Source organism: Balaenoptera acutorostrata, chromosome 11 (assembly GCF_949987535.1).
Source record: "Balaenoptera acutorostrata chromosome 11, mBalAcu1.1, whole genome shotgun sequence".
NCBI classification, from domain to species: Eukaryota; Metazoa; Chordata; class Mammalia; order Artiodactyla; family Balaenopteridae; genus Balaenoptera; species Balaenoptera acutorostrata.
This window is the reverse complement of record NC_080074.1, coordinates 59,348,229-59,361,277: the sequence shown is the minus strand read 5'-3', so window position 1 is coordinate 59,361,277 and position 13,049 is coordinate 59,348,229. Positions and strand designations below refer to the sequence as shown.

The window sequence follows — 13,049 nt, the reverse complement described above, 5'->3', positions numbered from 1 at the left end:
GCAGGTGAGAGGGGTCCAGGGACCCCGCTTCCTACGGTGAATTAATCCTCCCTCCTCTCCCCTTCTCCCGCTCGCCGAGCAGTCGACCGGGTCTGACCCCCGTGGTCCGGCGTGAGTCCCATCGTGTGTGCACTGGGGACCGGAGCTAGGGAGGCAGCTCCTCATTCCACCTCCAGGAAGTCAAACTGGAGGAAGGAGGGCAAACTCGGGGAGGCGGGGCTCGGTGCCACTGGGCAGCCGAGACGGCCCGCGGTCCTCAACCCCCACGATCCGGGATCCGAGCACTGGCCGGCGTCCGGGCACTCTCGCGGCCAGATGGCGGACCCCCGCCCAGATCCTGAATCAGAGCCTGAATCCGTGTTCCCACGGGAGGTCGGACTCTTCGCCGACTCTTACTCGGAGAAGAGCCGGTTCTACTTCTGTGGGCACGTGCTGAGCATCACGGAGAACTTCGGGTCCCGCCTCGGGGTGGCAGCGCACGTGTGGGACGCGGTGAGGAGTGAGCGGCTCTGGGCTAGGGTCCGCGGAAGGTCAGACCCCGGACTCTCGCTTTCCCATATGGGGCATCCCCGCTACAGTCTTATCTTTTCTCTCTTTTCTCCCATAGGCTCTAAGCCTGTGCAACTATTTCGAGAGTCAGAATGTGGATTTCCGAGGCAAGAAAGTGATCGAACTGGGCGCTGGGACGGGCATCGTGGGTATCTTGGCAGCGCTGCAGGGTGCGTGAGCTTTGCGGTGGGAGGGAGTTGGGGGGAGGACGGGGATATGGAGAAGTTGTCACTTCCTGGGTTCTTGGGAGAGGGGAGTGGTTTGGAACCAGCCTAGGCCCTTCTTTCTAACAAACTTTTGTGTGTGTGTGTGCCCCTACTTGCTCCTGTGTGCCAGACAGCGCTGATTGGCTGTCAGAGCACCCAAGGTGGTTGATTTGGGGGCAAGGAATAAAAATCGGGCAGGCCTTAGTAGAAGGAGTTTTTCCTACCTTTTTGCTCTTTGTGATTTCATGGAGATTTACAAGGAAAAATCTCCTTTGCTTTATATATGGTCTTCTGTCAAAATGCATAAAAGGGTGTATCCTGTAGGGGGAGCAATCTGCAGGTATTAAACCTCATGAGTAATTTATGACTTCATTGTGAATATATTTTTGATTCTTTAGGTTTTCATTGCTTGGGAGGAACAAGCTTATGAGTTTCTGAGGGTCAGGGTGTGCTTTGTGGGAAGTGGGGTAGGAATTAGGCACTGCAGACTTGGGAAAGGAAAAGGTAAGGAAAATATTGCTCCATTTTTGTCAAGAACCAAAAACTACAAAGGAAACGGTTCCTTAGTTTATAATCTAATGGGCAGGCAAAACTTCACACCAAAAACATTCCTTTAAAAACATTTATGATGTCATCTCCCTAGGAATGCAAATTAACATGTCCTTGTTCATAGGGACATAACAGAAAACACATTCAGGGAAGTCTTCCCAGAGGCAGGCATTCTTCTTTTCATCCAACCAACAGGTATTTGGAGTCCTCTATGTGCCAAGAATCGTGCTAGGTATTGGGATACAACAATGAGTAAGACAGATTTCCTCTCCCCAAGGAGTTTATGGTCTAGCGGTGAAGATGGGGGAAGATGTTACTAGATGAGAACTATGGCGAGGTATGTGCAGAGCAGTGGACATGCTCTGGCCATGTCTCCCTTGACTCTCTGGGAACCCATCAGGGAGAAGCTCTGTCAGATGAGGAGTATGAACATAGCAGGCTCAGACAGAACCGAGGGAGTGTCAACAGCAGCTTTCCATGAAGGAATGGGTGGATGAGAAGTGGGCAGCTATGCTAAAATGGGAGAAAAATGGGTGTAATATGGATGGAAACATCTTTCACTTGCTCCCAGACTGGCTTCTCCTTCTTTTGCTCCCTATTCTGCTTCCGAGTCAGAAATCTGGGTGTCATTCTCATCTGTTGCCCTCTCCCCTCTCATCCTGGCAATCAGTGAGTCCTTTGGGTCATATGAACTTAATACTTCCCCAGTTGTCTATTCCTCTTCCCTCCATCTCTAGCTCAGGCCACTGCCATCTTTTCCCTGGATTTTCACAAGTGTCTTCGAGCTTCCCTATGGGGAAGTTTGGCTTGCCCAAACTAGATCTTGTGCTCTTCCGCCACCAAACCTGTTTCTCCCTCAGCCTTCCCCATCTCAGTGAATCAAATTACCATCCACCCAGTGGGAAATCTAGACCCACAATTGACACGTCCCTTTTTCTCACCCCCAACTCCATTATCCAAGTCCGACGGATTTATCTCCTAAAACTCTCTTGAATCTCCTGTTTCTCCATCCACACTGATGGCTCCCCAGTCCTTGTCACCATCACTTGCCTAGAAGGCTACAATTAGTCAAAATGGTCTTCCTGCTTCTACCCCTTGCCCACACCTAGACCTCTGCCCATTCCACCCGGCTGGCAGAGTGATCTTTCAGCATCTCTTCCCCATCTTTCAATGGCTTCTTGTTGCTTTCAGGATAGAACTAACCCCTTTGGCATGGCCTCCAAGGCCCTGCGTCTCCCTCTAGCCTCTTTCTGTGCCTCTCCCTCTCCCTCTTGTATTCCTCGTGCTACCTAGTGCCCTCCTATCAGTTCCTCAAGCCTATCTCGATGTCCCCTTCCTTGGAGCCTTCCCACTGGCTGTACTCTATGTCTGGAACCCTTGTACCACCTGGTTAATGCATATGCCTTCTTCAGCGCTCAGCTCAAACGTCACTACCAAGGGAAAACCTCCTGGACACTCTCACCCCTAGGCCCTCCTAGTATAATACACACAACCGTGCTGACTGGTTTTATTTTATTTATTTATTTTGGCTGCTCCTCGCAGCATGCAAGATCTTAGTTCCCCAATCCGTGCCCCCTGCAGTGGAAGCACAGAGTCCTAACCACTGGACCGCCAGGGAAGTCCCTGGTTTCATTTTAAATTTGTTGTCACTATCCTCAGATGCATCCTTAAGCGCTGCCCAGCTAGCCTCTTACCCTTCCCTCACCCACTTATTCTTCTGCTCTCCTAAACATCTTGTTTCTTATCTTTTTGCCCTTCAAACTTCCAAATGTCTCCTCAGCTGATGACTTTGTTTCCTAGCTCTTCTGATCGCTTCTTTTTTCTCATAGAAAATATCCACATGTTCTTATCACAGCATCTCTTCCCCCAGCTGTGTCTGTGTCTGTCTGCACTGCCTTCTCTCCTGTTACCATGGCAGACGTGCTGTGCTCCTAGTTAAGGTCAAGTGTGTGTCATGAGACCCCAAACCTTCTCATCTACCTAAAGACACTGTTCCTGCAAACACCCTGCTCCCCCACCTCTCCTGCATTATCCGTTTTCCCTTCTCTCTGGATCATTCCATATGTGTGTTTGTGTGTATTATGCACATAAATATGCTGTAATTTCTCCTATCAGAAAAAAACTCTTGGTTCTACACATCCCTCCAGTTACCACTCCATTTCTCTGCTCTGCTTTATGACAAAACTCAAAAAAGTTAATGCTCATTGTCATTCCTCTCTTCCTATTGTTTCCTCAATTCCATTCTAGATTCTACCCCCCTCCCCAGCCCATCCTGCCCCCTCCACTCCAGTTGCTCCAGAAAGGTTGTGAGCTTCACTTCTGACTCCATGTTGTTAAGTACAAGAGTCAGTTATGAGCCCACCTTACTGGACTTGGCAGTGTTTGTCTCTCCCTCCTCCTTGGAAGACACTTCCTTTGGCTTCCAGGGCACCACACTTCTGGGTTCTACCCACCTCACTGGCATTTGTTCCATTCTCCTTTGTTGGTTCCTGTTCTTCTTCACAACTGAAAGTCTGAGCACGCCAGGGTTCAGGAGCAGTCCTTTGACCCCTCCCCTTTTCTGTCTACACTCACTCCCAAGCAGTTCCATCACCTCGTGGCTTTAAATGCCCTTTCCATGCTGATGACTCTATGACCCTCCCATTTATATCTCCAGATTTGTTTGTATAATCAGCTACCTACTCGATATCTTCCTGTGGTTGTCTGATGTACATCTCAAGCTTAATGTGCCCAGAAATGCACTCATGATCTTCCTGTCCATACCTGCTCCTTCTGCAGCCTTCCTCACCTAAATAAATGACAACTTAGTCTTCTAGTTGGTCAGGCCAAATATCTTGGAGCCATCCTCAACCCCCCGCTCCCAATATTTCATATCTAATCTGTCAGCAAACCCTATTGACTCTACCTTCAAAATATATTCAGGATCTGACCACTTTCCTAGACATTGCTGCCCTGCCTAGAATCTGGCCCCTACTATTATTTCTCTCACTTACTCTGCTCCAGCTACTAGCCTTCCTGCTGGTCCTTAGACTTGCCAGGCACACTCCTGCCTCACGGTCTTTACACTTGCTAGTCCCTCATTTGGTACATCTTAACCTGAGAGACCCACAGAGTTTGCTCCATCACTTCCTTCAGGTCTTTACTCAAACATAATCTGCTCCATGAGGCTTTCCCTAACTACCCAATTTAAAATGACATTCCTGCCCTGTCCCTCAAGCATTTCTTATCCTCCTTCCCTGCTTAATGCTTCAGCATAGCATTTATTACCATCTGACTTACAGTGTGTTTTGTTTGTTTCATTTTGTTTGTTGTTGTAGGTCTCTTGCCACTAGACTGTAAGCCCCAGGAGCAGAGGGATTTTGTCTGATTGGTTCACTGCTGTATTCTCAGCACCTGGCATATAGGCACATAATGAATATTAATGAATGAATTCTGAGTATTTTCTCTTTCTGTAATAATCACCATGATCGTGATTAAATAGTTTTGCATTACCTCATTTGTCTCTACCTCTATAACAAAACTCAAGGAAGGCCAAGGTTTTGTTTTACTCACTCCTGTACCCCCAGAACTTAGTAGATGCTCAATAAATATTTTTACTGCATGAACGAAGCTTTCTGAAGTCCTAATCTAATCATCTTCACCCTCTGCTTCTGCCCTTAAAACCTGTTGCTCTCAGGATCAAGCCTGAATCTCCTTAGCATGTCATAATCATTTTCCTCTGTACTCTCATGTCTTGACACTTTTCTCTTCCCTTCCACATCCTCTGAGATCCAGCCTTCCTTGAATACACTGTGCTCTCTCGCAACCAGGCCTTTGTACTCTCTGATCTCTGCTTGGGAAGCTCCACTTGACTAACTCCTCCTTGTCCTTTAAGGCTTGCTGAGGTCATGTCTTCTGGGAAGCTTTCCAGATCCATGAGGGCTGGTTTGTGTCAGTAGGGGGTGGGTGCGCAGCCCACCTCCAGCTTAGTCCTGCCCAGGCTTCTGCTGACATCTAATTGTCGTGTGTTGGGCAGAGAGGTTGAAGATTAGCTTAGAGAGAATGTTGATGTTGTAGAATGTAGAGTAATGAGATGGCTGTGGTTGAGGTTGAGGTTAGGGCAACTAAAACTCAAAGTGTGGACTTTGGGCTGTCCAAACATTATCCTCTAAGCCCTGAGGTCTCTGGACCTTCTGGGCAGGAGCCGAAACCCCTTGGTTGGTCCCTCTGACTTGCATTTCTCCTCCTTCCTCTCTCTCAGGGGGTGATGTTACCATCACTGACCTGCCCCTGGTCCTAGAACAGATCCAGGGCAACGTCCAGGCCAATGTGCCGGCTGGAGGCCGGGCCCAGGTCCGCGCCTTGTCCTGGGGGATTGACCAGCATGTCTTCCCTGGAGACTATGACCTGGTGCTGGGGGCTGATATCGTGTATCTGGAGCCCACCTTCCCACTGCTGCTGGGGACCCTCCAACACCTGTGCGGGCCCCATGGTACCGTCTATCTGGCTTCCAAGATGAGAGAGGAGCACGGGACAGAGAGCTTCTTTCAGCACCTCCTGCCCCAGCATTTCCAACTGGAGCTGGCCCAGCGGGATGAGAATGAGAATGTTAACATCTATAGGGCCAGGCACAGGGGACCAAGACCTGCTTGATGTCACCCATCTGCTCCTCTGAACACCTTGTTCTAATGAAGGAACTGCCATATGTCCAGAGCTATAAACATAAGGACCAAAAACGATGGATTTCCCTTGCTGCTGTCTTTCCTCCTTCGCTTTTTGTTTCCTGAGATACTCTTGGGCAGGTGCAGGGAGGTGCTACGTGCTAGGCATACTAGAGCCCTAGCTGTACTGGGCTAGAGTGCAAAGGAAATTCCCAGTTCCTGTTCTCAGCAGAGGAAGATGGGAGGGTATCCAGGATTTTAGGGGAAGGGGAGGTAAGTGGGATGTGTGAACAGTGGCTGCAGAGAGACAGTCATGATCCTGTCTAGTCCTGCTGTTGTCTTTTTATACAGAATGGATGATTTTTTTCCCAGATTCTACTGGAATTTTTTTAAAAAGGAAAATAAATAAGCATTGAAGATCTCTTCTGCATCCAGAGAACTCGGGCTTTTACTGGGGGGCTGGGAAGCAAGAAACCTCTGACCACCCACTTCTTGCTTCTAGAGATAGTCTGGTGGAACCATGGCTCTAACTGGGTCAAGTCCTCCCAGCCCTGAAGTTGGGGATAGGCAGCAGAGCTGTCCTTTGGACCTTAGCTCCTTCACTCTTTTTGGAGTTGCAGCCCTGATCACTAAGTACCAGGTTCTCTTTGATTTTTCTTTAGGTTTCCAGTCCCTGTCAGTCCTTCCTTCCTAATGTGTTTTGCCTTCACCTCTTTTCTCCTCCCACTGTGGGGCCTCTGATGGGGGCTCTCCTGACTTACTCCTTGGGCCACACATCACCTCCTGGGGCCTCCTGGCCTCCATTCACTCCCCTTCAAACCATTTTGTAAACTCTGGTGATCTTCCAAAATCAGCTCTGATTAGCTTCTGCTGCTGCCCAACAGAAGCAAGAATAAGCTCTTCTGCTTGGTACTCAGTGTGTCCCGTGTGATCCCAAATTATCCTTCTACTTCATTTCCTACTGGCTTCCTACATGTATTGCAACCTCTGGCCAAATTACAAAAGGTCTACTCTTTGTTCCCTGAATCCACACCAAGATTCCCTGCCTTCTTCCTTCATTCTTTTTGATGATTCCCTGCCTGGAAGGGCTATTTCTACCTCTCAAAATCTTCATTACCCTTAGCTTCTCTCCTGAAAAAAGCTTTTCCTGAGCCTCCTGTTTGAATATGATTTCTTTCTCCCTTGAGACGCTTTAACTAACTGTTCGTCTTGTGAGGCTTACCTTGTCTTGTGTGATCATTTGTCTGCTCCCTGTTTTCTCACCATTAGATTACCTTGGAGGGCAGGGCTATGGTTCCTGGCACACAGTTTGTGTTCATCAAATATTTTTGTTCATTCAGCAAATACTTACTCCTCCTCCCTATGTGACCTTGGCCAAACTTCTGAACCCACCCAACTACCTCACAAGTTTGTCATGAGTCATAAATGGATAATGAATATGAAAGTACATTGGAAATAAACATGAAGTGTTACCACGTGTCTTGTATTGTTATTTTGTGACAATTCTGTCTCATGCTTTCCGTTATTTTACCTGCGGGGGGTAATTCCCTTGTGAAATGTAGTCTCAATACGCCAAGTAGGGGAGGCGAATGCGCCCTCCGGACAGCAGGTGGCGCCATCTCCGCTTGGCGCGTTCCGGTGGAGAGTTTTGGCCCCGCCGCTATGCCGTAGGCCCGTGGCCTCACCGGTGCGGCAACAGTGTACGGCCCCCGTAAAGATGTCGCTGCTGCGGTCCCTGCGCCTCTGTCTGGTCGCGCGGGCCGGGAGCTGCCCAGTGAGGGCTCTTGGCCCCGGCCCCGTTCTGCCTTCCTTGCAGGTCTCCCGTGCGCCGGGCACGCTCCCTCCCCTTCCCCCGGCTGCGTTCGGCTCCATCTCCCCCTTCCCCGCACCTCGGTCCCTCTTCGCGGTGTAGCGTCCGGGCGCTGCCTTTCCCCCACCCCCTGGGTCTGTCTCTCCTAAGGGCGCCTCCCGGCCGACGTGCTCCCACCCCACGAGCTCCTCGCTGCTTCCTGCTTCTCATGCCTTCTTACTCCCTCCAGGCGGGACCCCTTCTGCTTCAGTCGCCCCAACCGTGGCATACATTTCACGCTGGGCCCTGGCTGTCCTCCTCGGCTTCCAGCAAGGAGCTCCTCATGAAGCTGCGGCGGAGAACGGGCTACTCCTTTGTAAACTGCAAGAAGGCTCTGGAGATTTGTGGCGGGGATCTCAAACAGGTGTGGGGGAGGAAGTAGAGGGGAGCTGGCGCGGGGGTGGGAGTGGGGTACTGGGGCCCGACCCCAGTGCGTTTGGGAGGTCGCGTAGAAGTCAGATCTGCTGCCCAGTGACCCATAATGACAGAGTCCTAGATAGGATTCTGACTTAAGTGACAATCTCATCCTTTGACTCTTACCTATGTCGAAGCAATTGACTCGGGGTCGCACGGCTAACAAACTATTCCATGCCAGGCTGCTCTGAGGTTTCCTGCTGCTTGGGGCTGAAAGGGCTCGTGGGAGCTTTGGAGTCAGAGCGACGACCAAGACCCAGATCGTGGTATCCTCACACTAATCCTGTGACCTTGGACACCTTACTTAATATTTCAGAGTTGCATTGTTCTTTTTTATATAAAGAAAATAGTACTATATGCCCCATAGCGTTGTTGTGAAGATTAGACTTATCCAAAACACCAGGCACGATGCCCACTGTTTGTCATTTAGTGGTAGGCTGCCAGTAAATGATAGAGTAGTTTCTCTTGTAGGGCTGAGGGGAAGGAGAAAGAATTGGGGAACCTGAGGTATTTTAGAGCCCCATTCTGTTCTAAATTCTGTGCCTTTGTCATCTGCCCTTTATCTTTTTTCTTTATAGGCAGAGAGCTGGCTCCACAAACAGGCCCAGAAGGAGGGCTGGAGTAAAGCTGCCAGGCTCCATGGAAGGAAGACCAAAGAAGGTCTGATTGGGCTGCTGCAGGAAGGAAACACGACTGTGTTAGTAGAGGTGAGTTGTCAGAGTTCCAGATGCCAGGAACAGCTGTCCGTTGGGTGTAGGCTTTGTGGTAGACCCTTTGCATTCTTAAAGAAGAGGTGTTTGAGAACCATAAAAGCTAGTTAGAATTAAGCCCTTGAGACCCCAATTACCAGCTATGGATTCATTTAAGTATAGAAATGCACAGGTTGTGGGTGAGAAAAGGCCTAGTAGTGTAGACTGGTATTCCTAAATGTGAGTCCATTGTGGCCTTACACCTCGTCACTGATTGTTTCCTGGAATAGTTAGATTTTAAAGCTAGGAATTATACTAATTAGATGATGCACAGCGAGCAGCTGTTTTAGAGGAGGTTTAGGGGCCCAGTTGGTGAAGAATCAGATGTGGATTAGTCTAGAGCGAGAGAAGAGATAAACAAGCTGATAAACAAAAGTGGTTTGGTGTCGGAGGAGCCTAGGGAATGAGGCGATTATGGCATGTGCCACAGGCAGGTGGTGAACTTGTAGTGAATCCTTTGGGGGACGTTATGGAACCGTCCTGTGAATGCGCAGGTTATTGCTAACTCATTGGCACAGCAGGAATCACTTCATTCAGTTTCTGGCCTCAAGCTAGTAGAGGAACTGTGGATTTAATCCTAGAGACATTTATTTCTGTTTTGTTGCATCTGCTGCCTGTTTTATCAATACCTTGCTTTAAGGCACTTTTAGTAAACAGCTATTAGTAAACAGACTATTAGTAAACAGCTTATACAGCAACATCAATTTGTTCCCACAGGTGAACTGTGAGACAGATTTTGTTTCCAGAAACTTAAAATTTCAACAGTTGGTCCAGCAAGTAGCCCTGGGAACCCTGTTGCATTGTCAGAGCCTAACGGATCAACTGTCCACATATAGTAAAGTGAGTTTTGGGGTTGTCTCCAACATGCTGGATTTGTTCCTCCACTCTTAAGGTCTTTGCTATTCCATTTTTTCAGACATTCTTATGTCTCACTTCCTTATTTCATGTCTCTGCTTAAATGTTATCTCTCTGGAGAGGAATACCTTCCTCCTATTGCTCTATCCCCTTATTTTGCTTCATTTAAAATCTGTTGTTATAGTTCTTATATATTACATTTTAATTTATTTATTTCTCGTTTGCCTTCCCCAATAGAATGTAAGCTTCATAAGGCAGGAGATTTGTCTTTTCACTAGGGTGTCTCTGGTGCATGAGGAGTGGGCCCAGCACTTGCTTGGGGCTCTGTTGAATGAATGAATGAATGCCAGTGGAATACAGTCCATCAAATCAGGTGAAGCTTTGTGTTCAGAAATCTAGAATGGCCTGAGGAAAGGATTTCTAAATGTAGATACTGGAGAAGGCACAATTTAGGAGACTAAGCATATTCTTATCTATAGAAGGATCAAGGAAGGAATTGTATCAGTATGCCTTTGATCCATCCTTATTGCCAAGGCAAAAATGAACCAACTACTCACAACAATTTTTTTGTTTAGTACCACCCTTTTCCTTCTGTTTATCTTTCTTTTGAGATCTTATGGTAAATGTTAATTATTACTGGCATTAAATAGTCATATTACATGGAAAACTATGTTGAGATTATTTTTTAGAATTGTACTGAATAGATGAGTCACTTGAAGTAGAAATTCTAATCTTGAGTTTGCCAGTAGCTGTTTGTGACCCTGAGCTATTCACTTACTTTACTGTGCCTCTGTTTCATTATCTGTAACAAGGGACTTTGGTCCCTTTTAGCTTTATTAATTTTTTTTTAAATTAATTAATTAATTTATTTTTGCTGTGTTGGGTCTTTGTTTCTGTGTGAGGGCTTTCTCTAGTTGCAGCAAGCGGGGGCCACTCTTCATCGTGGTGCACGGGCCTCTCACTATCGCAGCCTCTGTTGTTGTGGAGCACAGGCTCCAGACGTGCAGGCTCAGTAGTTGTGGCTCACGGGCCCAGTTGCTCCACGGCATGTGGGATCTTCCCAGACCAGGGCTTGAACCCGTGTCCCCTGCATTGGCAGGCAGATTCTCAACCACTGCGCCACCAGGGAAGCCCTAGCTTTATTAATTTTTTCCTTTTGGTCTTTATCTTTTTAAAACTTTTATTTTGAAAAAAATTCAAATTTGCAGAAAAGTTGCCAGTATTCTACAGTAAACTACAGAATAATTTTATCTAGATTCACCATTTGTTAACATTTTGCCTTATTTACTTTATCATTTTTTATATTCATATTGTCATCACTATTGTTTTTTTTATCCTTTTGGGAGTATGTTGCGGACATTAGAACCCTTTATCCCTTCAGCATGTATCTCCTAAAAACAAGGACATTTTCCTATATAACCACAGTACAATGATCACATTCAGGAATTTTAACATTGATACAATATTTTTATTTAGATAATATACAATATACATTCAGTTTTTGGCAACTAGCAGTTTTTCTTGTGATCCAGGATCCAGTCCAGTAGCATGTGTTGCAATTAGTTGCCATGTCTGTTTGGTTTCCTTTCTTTGTTCCTCAGCCTTTCTTTGTCTTTCATTACATTGACATTTTTGAATGGTACAGGACAGTTTTGTAGAATGTCCTTCAGTTTGGGTTCAACTGATGTTTCTTCATACTTAGAATATGGATTTTTGTAAGAATCTTAAATAAGTTACCCTCTGTTTTTCTCAGAACATCACATCAGGAGGGACGGGGGGGTGGGACTGTGGTCTTGTTATTGATGGTGCTAATTTTGATCTCTTGGTTAAGGTAGTATCTGCCAGGTTTCTCCACTCTAAACTTACCATGTTCCTTTTTTGTAACTAGTAAGTAATCTGTATGGGAGATTTTTTTGAGACTGTGTAGACATCCAGTTCTTCAAAAAACTTTTGCCTAAAAGTTTTAGCATCCCTTGATGATTCGTGTCAGGATCAGTTGTTACTGTGATAGTTGCATAATGGTTATTTTTCTAACCCTTACAGTTTCTTTCACATGTGTTAGTTTTATTAGGTGGCATTCTATTGTAATAAGGAGATTTCTCCTCTCTTTATTTAGGGATTTACTTAGTAGCAACATTGACTCATAGATTCTTCTTTTATACAATTCATTATACAATCCATCGGTCTTTTTTTTTTTTTTTAATGAATTTATTTATTTATTTATTTTTGGCTGTGTTGGGACTTTGTTGCTGCACGCGGGTCCATTAGTCATTTTAATGCTCAAATTATCCCTGGATTTGGCAAGTTTAAGCCAAGGCTATGCAAGCCGGCTCCATTGTCTTTTTGGTATGGCCTTATTATTTTCTGACTATTTCCGTACTTTTTGGCATAACAGAGTATTCTGGGTTTATGTCATACTTTCCTTGCCCCAGCCATGGGATTGGCAACTTCTCCAAGGGGTCCTGATCCTTTCTGGTGGGGGAATGGTTTTTAGAAACCAAGATCTGGGCAGCATTAGGTATGCTTAATTCTACTGAGATGTCATTGCTGCTCTGCTCTTTCAGCAGAGCTAGGAAATGAGTGTGTGTGTGTGTGTGTGTGTGTGTGTGTGTGTGTGTGTGTGTGTGTGTGTGTGTGTGTGTTTCAGTTCTAATCCTGCACCACAGGCTTCTTTCTTTTCTTCCCCCTTTCTATATTTGTACCTTCCTTCTCTCATAGTGAATACACTGGCTTCTAGCAACTTCAGTATGTTTGCTTATTTACTCTCTGTAGGGTACACACTTTGTTTCAGAGTTACTATCCCTGACCACTGCAAATAACAAACCTACTAAGGAGTTCAAGATTTCTTTGATGTTCTTTTTGTCCTTACTTTGAAGTTATGTGGCCAAAGGACTGTATCAAAAGTAACTTGGATTAGTTTTTTTCCCCCTTTTGAGATTGTGTTATTCCTTTGAAATACAGTTACAATCTCTGTTTCTGTTTAGTCAGTGTTTGTTTTCACCCCCAATCCTTGTTAATTTAATTTTATTTTTGAATATGTAAAACATTAACAAGGTTCTGGAAGTTAAAACTCTCCTCCCTCCTCCCCCAACCACATAGACAAGTCTTCCCTCCTCTCCCTTCCACCCCATTCCTGTCCACTCCTGTAGATAACCATCTCCACTAATGTCTGGTTATCCTTTTTGCAAAAATAAGCATATTTATACAAATATTTATTACACAAATGTTGGTATAATAT

The 13,049-nt window shown here is 46.2% G+C and overlaps 2 protein-coding genes across 3 annotated transcripts in view; both read left to right on the top strand.

The window, feature by feature from the left end:
- Window positions 1-315: 315 nt before the first annotated feature.
- Window positions 316-7,393, top strand: EEF1AKMT3 (EEF1A lysine methyltransferase 3). Its single transcript, XM_007179708.3, has 3 exons — window positions 316-492; window positions 608-719; window positions 5,545-7,393. The coding sequence occupies exons 1-3, from the start codon at window positions 316-318 to the stop codon at window positions 5,934-5,936; spliced, it is 681 nt and encodes a 226-aa protein (XP_007179770.1). The 3' UTR covers window positions 5,937-7,393.
- A 215-nt stretch (window positions 7,394-7,608) lies between these two features.
- TSFM (Ts translation elongation factor, mitochondrial) overlaps window positions 7,609-13,049 on the top strand; it is a 14,328-nt gene continuing 8,887 nt past the window's right edge. The window contains exons 1-4 of one of the 2 annotated variants that reach the window (XM_007179704.2): window positions 7,609-7,760; window positions 7,984-8,157; window positions 8,786-8,914; window positions 9,674-9,796. In XM_007179704.2, the coding sequence (XP_007179766.1) occupies window positions 7,662-7,760; window positions 7,984-8,157; window positions 8,786-8,914; window positions 9,674-9,796 (525 nt within the window). In that variant the 5' untranslated portion in view covers window positions 7,609-7,661. The remainder of the gene's footprint in view (window positions 7,761-7,983; window positions 8,158-8,785; window positions 8,915-9,673; window positions 9,797-13,049) is intronic. The other variant, XM_007179702.2, reaches the window with a different exon arrangement.

Excerpts from the sequence above, each read along its gene's own strand:
- EEF1AKMT3 (XM_007179708.3), top strand. The coding sequence starts at position 316 with ATGGCGGACCCCCGCCCAGATCCTGAATCAGAGCCTGAATCCGTGTTC. Across the intron at positions 493-607 it reads CAGCGCACGTGTGGGACGCG|GCTCTAAGCCTGTGCAACTA; the intron begins GTGAGGAGTGAG and ends TTTCTCCCATAG. Across the intron at positions 720-5,544 it reads TATCTTGGCAGCGCTGCAGG|GGGGTGATGTTACCATCACT; the intron begins GTGCGTGAGCTT and ends CCTCTCTCTCAG.